At 38.9% G+C, this 10,132-nt stretch overlaps 1 protein-coding gene across 2 annotated transcripts in view; it reads right to left on the bottom strand.

Annotated features, from left to right (window-relative positions):
* Positions 1-516: 516 nt before the first annotated feature.
* LOC121957289 (potassium voltage-gated channel subfamily C member 1-like) overlaps positions 517-10,132 on the bottom strand; it is an 87,620-nt gene continuing 78,004 nt past the window's right edge. Inside the window, exon 5 of one of the 2 annotated variants that reach the window (XM_042505848.1) lies at positions 517-650. In XM_042505848.1, the coding sequence (XP_042361782.1) occupies positions 607-650 (44 nt within the window). In that variant the 3' untranslated portion in view covers positions 517-606. The remainder of the gene's footprint in view (positions 651-10,132) is intronic. The other variant, XM_042505849.1, reaches the window with a different exon arrangement.

The following is a 10,132-nucleotide window of genomic DNA, read 5'->3' as shown; positions in this document are numbered from 1 at the left end:
CAAGGGACTTAAACAGATATGAAATATGATATGGAAGATATGAAACTTAACCAACAGACACATAATTGCTGTCTAAAATAATGAAAGTCATTGACATTGTTCTTAAATCAATTACATTTCAGCAACATCAAAAAAAAATCCATCATAAAACAAAAAGGAAATTTATATTTAGGAGAAAAAAGCTTAATAAACTCCTTAAAAAAAAAAAAAAAAAAAAAAAAAAAACTACACCCACTGACAGAGAGATGACATTATAATGTGATCACACAGTAAATATAAAAACTAAACTGAAAGAAATATTTCTTCCTTTCTTTCTTGCATAACCAAAAAGAAAGAAAAAAATATTCGTCCATGTTGACATTTTGTGCATCTTAGTACAGAGGTAGATGCAGGTCCAGGCACACACACACACACATAAACACACACATGCAGACACATTAAGATCCATGTGCACACTCATGTGCTGCAGATACAACACAACTGAAGAGAAACACAGTTCCAACCACCGGTGTCGCATCTATCTACATTGCATATTTCTATGTTTGTCTCTGTTGTCATGTTCCCTCTCTTCTTCCCTTGTGGCGTTTGCCGTCTGCTCTTCTTCTTCTACCATGGGCTGTCGCTCCAGTAGCCGTTCACAGTGCCTCCTACTGAGCAGCCGCAGCCGAAACAAAGAAGAGGTGGACGGACAGAGTAGGAGGGGGCAGGGAGGGGGTTGGGGGTTCAGGAGGGGCAAAAAGGGAAAGAAAGAGAAGCCAAAAACTAAAAATATTGCCACTGGCTGCTGAGTCACACTGGAGTCAGTGCAAGTAGTAACGCTGCTGGCGGTGGTGATGGTATTGGTGGCGGGATGACTTGAGGAAAAACCACACTTCTCACTCTCAAGCTGAGCTGCAATGTCCAAAACTTTCCCGGAAAAAGAGAAAGCCAATCACCCCGCCACCTTAAAGATACTTTTGATGATTTACTTTTTTCTGAGAATGCTGTGAGAAGATGTATATCAGTCTCTTGTCTGTGCATTAAGAACGCAGCTGGAATCAGGATGTTGTTAGCCTAGCTTAGCATTAAGACTGGATGCAGGGCAGCTAGCCTTGCTCTGCTGTTCTTTGTACTTTTAGCACATTAACACCACCTAAACCACACATATTCCATGTCAAGACAGAGTCTACCAAGATGTTTCCCCCTGCTTTTTAGTCTTTGTGCTAGGCTAGGCTAACTGCACCCTCATGCTACACTGTAAAAATAAATTATTTTGTTATTTGCTTTTAAAAATGAGTGTGTGGGCTGCCTTCAATTTCTAAGCTGACCTAATTTGAGAAGTTGAGGTAATTTTGTAATGATTCCAACTTGTCTCCTCACATTGAGTCAACTTGAAGGTTTTACTGCAGCCCAGACACTAACTTTTTAAAGGTTAGAAAAACAGATTACTTATGGAGTGATTAACACACAGATTTAAGAGTGGTATCAATCTTATAATCTCACTCTCAGAGAGAAAGCAAATAAGCTTTGTCCTTAACCTTAACTTGTGACGGAATGAAAGCACAACAGAGAAATGAGAAGTGATCATCCCTTTCTTCTGACTTTGCAGCTCAGCCTTTTGCCAAGAGCCCAGGTGAGAGTATATGAAGAGCAGTTGAGGGGTGATGGCATGGTAAAGATCAGACCCTACTGCTGTAGTTTCCATAATGCCTTCCCTGGAGATCTTTGTGAGGCTAAAGCTAAAAGTTCAGTTGTTCACCTACATCTTTTTTGTCTCATTCCCTGTCGCTGTTTTTATTGACTTATTTTACAAAATATATCTCATGCACCAGCTCTGCAGTGTTGAGTGACAACTGAGTCAATACCAGCTCTGCTCCCCTAGCCATCCCATAATCCCCTCTGACAGTGATTCCCAACCTTTATAGATTGTGATCAATTAAAACAAAAATGCCTTAAATTTCTCCAATTAGGGCCTTAGCTAAGATAGAGGATGCTGAGGTCATGTTGTAGGTCATGCACAACACCACTGTTAATTCTGGGAAATGGGAATTTCTGGCACTTGGTGGATAAAAACACTGATTCTTATAATAATAATAATACTAATTCACTACTTTCAGGCTAATTACAGGATTGTACATTAATTACATTATCCTGAAATATTCATTATCTATGGAGCTTCCATCATATAAATATGGACTTAGACCTCAACAGCAGCAAATTAAAACAGAAAGAGATCTTTTATCATTTCTCAACTGCTGGTTTATCTTCCTCAGGTTGGGAACCACCGTCTTATGTCCTGCATCCCACCTTGATAGATGCATACACGCTTCTTAACAAGTGTTCCACCGCTGTCCATGCTATAAAAAAAAAATTAAAAAAAACATAATTTTTCGTCACATTCTCCTGCAGTACATCCTGCAAGTCTTTAGGGTCTGAGGAATCTGAGGCCTGAGGAGGAAGCAGGAGAAAGAAGGAGGGGATGCTGCTGCTTTCATTGGTTGACTAATGATATGACCTAGGATCTATTGAGACTCCCTCTCTCCACTCTCCCTGTACTAAAGAGATACACTCAGAACAAACACAGTTTGCACATATGTGTAACAGAGGTTGTTTGATCTCAGTGTGACACAAAGAACTGACCATCAAAAGCCTACACAGCTTTTTTCAAAGGTGCAGAGGTGCTACATTTTGGGGTATTTCCTTGACTTTAAATATACAAAAATGTCTTTTTTTCAGTCTACTTGAAGGTATAGCGTATGTTCTTATTCTGGGGATTCTCATGTAAAAACATGCATGCTGCAGTAATATGTTAGTGTGTGTGTGTGTGTGTGTGTGTGTATGGGTTTGACTGTGTGCATTCTGAGGCTTTATATTAGAAAAGTCGCTTATTCGTAGCTACTCTTAAGTATCAGTCTTAAAGCATTGAAGTGCAAGTGCAGTGTCGAGATACAGGCAAGAAGTAGCACAGGGAAAGCTAAAGGTCAACTAACTATCATATCAGTCTAAACTAACCTAGACTCTATCCCTGTTAGTAAGGCAGGTGTGTTAGTGTGTGTTTGTGTGTTTTAAAATACATTTGCCTAAGCGTCTATCTCAGCTTAATCCTTAAGGTTTAGCTATTCTGTGGTTTTAAAATAGGACCCTCTAGTGCCTAGAAGAACTCTTATTCCTTGTTTCTATCAAGAGGAAAATGTGATGAATGGTGATGAAAGAGCAGCTAAGATGAATCAAATGTCCATGATGCACTCCTTCCAAGTTGATGCTTTTTTTTTTTTTGCATGTTCCCCAGGAAAAAAAGAAGTATTGTTGCTGTTGTTGACATTTTGTTGTTTGTTTTTTGGCTATGCTACAAGATGGAGGGGATGGGGGAGTGGCATCGCCTAAGGCCCGGCGGCTCGAAGGGCTCGAAGGTGGAGTTGGTGATGGGGGTGAGGCGCAGCGGGGCGCCCGTCATCCCGGAGATATTATTGAGGCTGCGCGACTTCTCATAACCCGTGGCTACATGAAGATGACAAGCACAGGTGGGAGGGAAGAGGTTAGACCGGAGATATGGAGAGTCATTCAGATTAGCAAATGAAACAGTCAGCATGAATTTTCATGATGTGGTAAAAAATTGTAATGAAGAGAATGTGTGGGATTAAAGTAATTAAAGTAATGTGATGATATGTCGATGTATGTTATGATTGCATTGCACATCAGAAATTGCAAATATAAACAATTTGTTACAGTTACAAGCATTTGTAAATGAAACAAAGTTGGAAAAGAAGAGATAACTCAAAACGAAACCAGCCCAAACCAAGTAAAATATTTAAGACCAAAGGAGGAAGTTAGAAAAAGACGGATAGACAGACAGACAGATGGACGGAGGGACAAACAGATGGACAGACAGACAGAGACAGGACAAAACAGGAATATTGGTTACGAAAATCAGCTATCAGTTGCCACAATATCCCGTAGACACCTATAGGTGGCGCTCTGCGGCACCGCCATGAACTGTGTAGGGGAGGGAGGATGCACTAGTCCAGTGGACGAACACTTTGATCTGAATACATCGTGGATGATTTTCTTTAATACTTGTACATCCACTGGACCACCTGCTCTGGGATTCCCAAAAGCACATCAGTGGTGGTACTCTTTGTTCAGGAACATGAAACACAGCCAGACTGGGTGGTTTAATGATTTCTGGGAAACTCAGAGCAAGTCAGGTGGGTAAATCATCTGGAGCTGAGCGCAGTTAGAAATACACACTACCCTCCACTTCAATCTTAAAAAAAACTTCACTGACGAGATTTTGATCTCAGAGTCCAGGTGTTTTAGCCAGTCTACCAGTATGAACAGACTGCTAACAGGGACACGGTCAGTTAGACAGAAAGACAGACAGACAGACCGACTGAAGACAAACCCTTCTCCAAAGTCAGGGTCAATGTGTTTCTCTTCATTTAGGTGGTAATACTGAACATTTTTGAAAGCCTACAGCCATGCTAGCTCTGTGCTTTGAGCTAATTGCTCATAGCAGCATGCTTAGTGGACTTAATGTTTACCATCTCTTTTAACATGTTATGCTAACATTTGCGAATTAGTACTAAACACAAAGTAAAAAGGCTGAAAGGCTGAAGCTGATGGGATTTTTTTTTTTGTTGCTGTTGGTTTGTTTGTTTTTTTATGGTCAGGTAAAGAAACAGGAAGTAGCACAGCGATGTGATATTTCAGCATGTTGGATGAATTTAATTGCCCGAGAATGTGGTGAGACTATCTGACTGGAACATGCCTTTCCCAACTTTTAAAGAAGAGGCCCTGCATAAAACTTGGAATACATTGATATATGACTGCTCATCCTCCATGAATTTGTGTTATAGACTGTCAGTTACTTGATTTTTTAAGTTGTAATGTGGTATAGAGACCAATAGCAATATATTGGCTGAAATTCATGTACAACCCAATCACCAGAATTTTTGTTTTGTTTTTTTTCTACATTGTACCTCTGTAAACCACAGATATGTTACATTTGTAAATTATTTAGTTGTGGACCTTGAAACTTTATATGTCTTAACAAACACTGTGGTGAAAGTGTGGTTAGGTTTAGGGGCAAAAGCCACTTAGTTATGGTTAGGAAATATCAAGTTTTGGCTTAAAACATTCATATTTGGAGGTGAAAAATATCAATGCCAACATTTCCGTCTGGTTTTCACATTAACATTGTCAACAGTCAAAATTAAGGCAGCAGGGACAAAGATATTCCTTGTTGTAGCAAAAAAACGGACGCTATAAATTTAGTGCTGAATAGTGTTGCGGCTTTCAGAGTGCAGCCGTGCAATGGCCATGTTGGAAAAATATTTCCGGCTGGGTATCTTGTACTGCAGATCAGCTATTTTGAGCAGTCTTTTGAAACCCTCATTTTCCATGGTTTTTGTGGGAATCATATCCATGGCCAAGTAAAATGTCACTGCATCAGTTACCTATTTCCTTACTTGTCCTGTCATATGGAGTGCCTTTCTCAAATACCTTCATTAGAGTTGTTTTTCTTGGCTGTGTAGCCTCTGCCTGTGTGAGTGTAGCTGCTGCTGATGCACTCATGTGATATTCCCTCACTGTTTTACTGTCACCATACTCTTTCGGGTGTTTTCTTTTGAGGTGGTTAAAAAGGTTTATTCTGTTGCCATCTGACGTGCAACTTTATCTGCAAACTTTGCAAAGATCTGTCATTTGCACTGTGTCGGTTTTGGAAAATTCATACAGGTTCCATATTACTGATGTCGAGCTTTTTGTGGGGTCCAACTTCTCCATGTTTTCATCCATGCTGCTACATTTGATGTAAAGGGTAAGGGGCTACTGGAGGCATGTTTGAGCCATAGAACTGCAACTGAGAATGTGCACTGTACCACGACAACAGTCTCTCTGTGAACACAGATTGTGGAGACATTTTAACCATTCTTACTGTATATCGTCATATCGCACAACCCTAGTCCAAACTGTGTAATGGCAACACTCTTTATTACCATACACATCTTCATTGTATGCAAACGCATTAATATATCTAAGTTAACCCTGAAAAAGACAATGATCTGGCTGATTAACTTAGACAGTTTTTTATATTAAAAATGATTCATATTTCATACAGCCAGAGAAATACTTAAAATGACTTTCTTATTCCTGAATGACTTTGTTCAGTAGTCAAAGACTGAGCTGTCTTCCTAAAAGTCTGAGAAACCCCAGTGTAAATGCAGATAGTGGGGGCTCCCACAGGGGGTGCTGTACTGTGATGGGCTCAAGAGTTAAGAAGCAAATCCATATATTTTAAAGAATCTGTTGTGTGAGTGTGTTTATAATGGAATTCCAAATGAAACAAGAATTAAAGCACTCTGGTCCCCCACCTGCCTCTGAGTTAACTTCAAAAGATTTTATTTCTGTCTGGGATCTGATATGTCACTAGCAAATTCACTGGAGCGTATTAAGTTGGAAGGTCAGTTAGTTAGAAAGGTAATCAGGGCTGGATTTAAAAAAAAAAAAAAAATCTCTCTTTTCTTTAAAAAAAAAAAATCTTTCTTTTGATTTTTGGATTGATTTACAATGAAGTCATTATGTAGAATAAATCAACCTTTGAGTTTTACTGAACCAAATAATTATGTTTTCGATTTCGATGGAATCAGGACGTAGAAGTGCTTCCAGGAAATCCAACAACAAATAGACCATCCAACAGACACAATGGAGTCTATTGATAGGTGTCTTTAAAGTAGGAATGCTAAAACAGAGCTAATGTGATTCGACTGGATAGGATAAAAGGGTGCAAATTAACTACTCCGCAGTGCTACCTTGAGCAACTGTCATTTATTGATAAGAATAAGACATCACACTGTTTAAAAGGGTTGGCTTGCTGTCACCCACATCACATAAATCTTAATGTTGTGTTCAGACAGACATTAGCACCCTGTTTCTTCCACTTCCAATTAAGTAAAAGAATAATATCATCAGCCTATACACTAATATCCACTATTATTTTGAATATAAGACTTTTAATGTTCTACTATTATTATGAATATGACAGTATTCTGACTTCGATACTAGTCAGTGTGACCACAAATTGCAGCTTTATCATTTTTGCCATTCCAAGAAGTACCTGGCATTAAATGTGGTCATGTCTGAGCTGGCATGTTGTGATTGCTACTTTCTGAATCTCTGTTTAAAACTTAATGTCCTTGGACAAGTCTTGGGAAACGCTGACAGTACTAAGTACTAAAGGGTATCCTTACTTTGCATCCTCATCACAATGGCTACAACAATAAACAACTACAAATCAATACTTGCACAACCCACCAACATATGATACACCAGAGTTTTAATTACTCATCAACACCTCTCAGGAAGGATGTGTCCTTGGGAGGTTAGTCTGGGATCAGTGTCAGTGCTGCAGAAAGTTGGACTGTGCATAAAGAGGAAGTGAGGCCACGATCTGAGCAAGGGCAAACTCAGCCAACAGTACTTAGAACAGGATTGGTCAAGAGCTTTCTGATTTGCACTGCAGTGATGACTTCAGGGAGCCTTAAAGTTATAACAAAATGTATCTCTTAGGTGTAAATCTCACCTGCTGTAGGCTTAAGAGATCATAGTAAGAGTAAGCTTGAACTTGTGTCACTTGTGTCACAGTGGAGTCCAGTAAAGACCCAATTGTACAATTTATGTTAACAAGTAATCTGAAAGTGAATATGTTAAATTGCAAAATAACATATTTGATACTATTATTTTTTGGGTGGGGTATGGCTTATTGTATATTTTCAGACAGGATGTGGGTTTAACGAAACTTCTACATTTTGAAATAAAGTTTTTTTTTTATTATTTGCTTCTTATTTTGAGAAAAATGTGGGTTTTCAAGGGTTATTTTGTAGGGACTTGTGGACTAAATTACCACCTTTAATACCTCGCTTTATTTAAAAAAATCCAAACTCGGGTTTTATTAGAATGGGAGATAGGCTTGATTTGGTTTCAGATCTGTGCATTAAAAGAAAAGTAAACCTGCAATTCAGTCATGACACTATCTCCTCTTCAGTGGGCAAGAACATTTTCAGGGAGATTTTCAACTGTATCCTTTTTATCCCCCTTAGCTCCTGGTCCAGTTCATTGTAAGATGCAAACTGGCAGTACTGAAGCCCCCCTGAAATTGATGATTATTTTGACAACAGGCATCAGCCAATTACTGGTGTAGGCTACTTGTAGTCAGGGTCAGGAAGTAACGGTAATATGTATTTACAATACAAAATATGAGTAACTATACTATCTTACAGTTTAAATTGGTTGTTTTCTGAATAGAGGTACTGTCTTTAAAATAGAGTACTTGTTTTTGTTTTATTGGACAGTGTCAGTGTCTAAGTGGGAATCAAGCCAGTATCAGCAACAAAATCAGTTTGATTTCACTGTTTTTTATAATGTGCCCCAGAGATGATGTTTTTCTCTAGGCCGACGCAGAACTTCACTTTGCCCTGGTTCCCTTCTCAAAAAGCCTATTGGATTTTTCCACTAGATTTTGGATTACCTTTGGAAAATAAGCTCTGCGATTAAAAAAAAAAAAAAACAACAAACATTTATGATACTTTAGGATGATATCCTGCAAGATAATATTCACAAATAAGCACCACATTTAGGATTATTGGAGCCTAAATGTTATCGCTATGCGTAAAAAGCTATTGTCATGCTATAAAGGCACCACACTATGGTCATGTTGGCACCGCTACAAGACGTTATGACTTTGTGTGGAGAAACGTAGAAAGAAAGTAAGTACTGGCCGATCTTTTAAGCAGTTAGGTCTCCAGTCGAGTGCACAGCTGACGTGTAGCGACAGGGTTTGTTTCCATGACATAAAAGGGCATGTTTAACAGATCCAATGTGAATATAAAAAGAAGAGCGCTTGCTGTTAAGACACCATTTAATATTTATATGGCGCATTTACATTTTATTTTTTTTAAAAAGTGTGCACAGTGCAGCTGTCACATGACAATAGCTGAGGAGATGTACAGCCAGGACACTGGCACGTTATTTTGATATGTAAATATGAGACACCTAAAAACAAACTCAGCAAGACAATTTGGAAGTACTCCAAAAGTAATCTAAAGTATTTAAATATGTAACTTAGTATGAGTAATCCAAAAGAATAAGTAAAAAAAAAAAAAGATATCTTGGGGCATGTATTCAGTGATCTCTAGAGGAATATGTTTTAAAAGTAGCCCTCCCAAAAATGACTGTACTATCATATGCCACAGGCATGTGCTTTGATTCTAAAACATCATTCTGAAATGAATGACCAATGTGTTTCAGCACAATGCAGCTTCATATATGCTTTGTGCATGTGCGTGTGTTTGCATGTTTACTATGTAAAAGCACATATTCTGTTCTGTTTAAAAAGCTGTGTTAGCAACGTCAAGTCCTGTAACTACAAGAATAAATCAGTGGCACTGCAGCTCTTAGCTGATTGGAACCCCCAACCCCTGCACGTAAGCGCGTGCGCACGTGCGCGCACACACACACACACACACACACACACACACACACACACACTCTCTCTCTTATGGATAAGCAGCAGTGTTAGAATGAATCTGATCAATATCCTACAGTTTCTTACATACGGCAGCAGTTCGACCTGTCATCCCTGATCAGGTTATCACCAGCTTGTAAATATGATTCTGATTTTGACCACAGATCTGCCTGATCAACATTTACTAGCAATAGAAAAGCAATGGCGAAACACTATTGATCAGTGCTAACATACCTTAGTAAAGATTTGGATGCAGAGAGAGCTTCAGCATGGCTCTCACTGTACATGCTGTCGATCTGAAAGGTGCTTAGCATCTATAATGAGTGTCTCTCTGCAGTTTGCTCTGCAGTAGATGCAGCATGAAGCAGCTTCAGTTATGGTCTGACACTTAATGTGCTGTGCTCATGGCCTTTGAAGCTACTTCATTGTGTATTACCCTCAAGTGATAAAACTGTCTGGCTTTATTCATTTACTGCATTATATGAAGACATTATGGAGAACTGCATGTGATTAGTAAATTACAATTTGTCTGTTACACTAGCCCTTCAAAATTGGCCTTGTTATAATGAAAGTGTATAGTAAGCGGAGCGGAATATGGCTGACCTGACACTTTACTGAATAGCTTTTTAATGA

Source organism: Plectropomus leopardus, chromosome 17 (assembly GCF_008729295.1).
Source record: "Plectropomus leopardus isolate mb chromosome 17, YSFRI_Pleo_2.0, whole genome shotgun sequence".
NCBI classification, from domain to species: domain Eukaryota; kingdom Metazoa; phylum Chordata; class Actinopteri; order Perciformes; family Serranidae; genus Plectropomus; species Plectropomus leopardus.
This window is presented reverse-complemented; position numbering and strand designations above follow the sequence as displayed.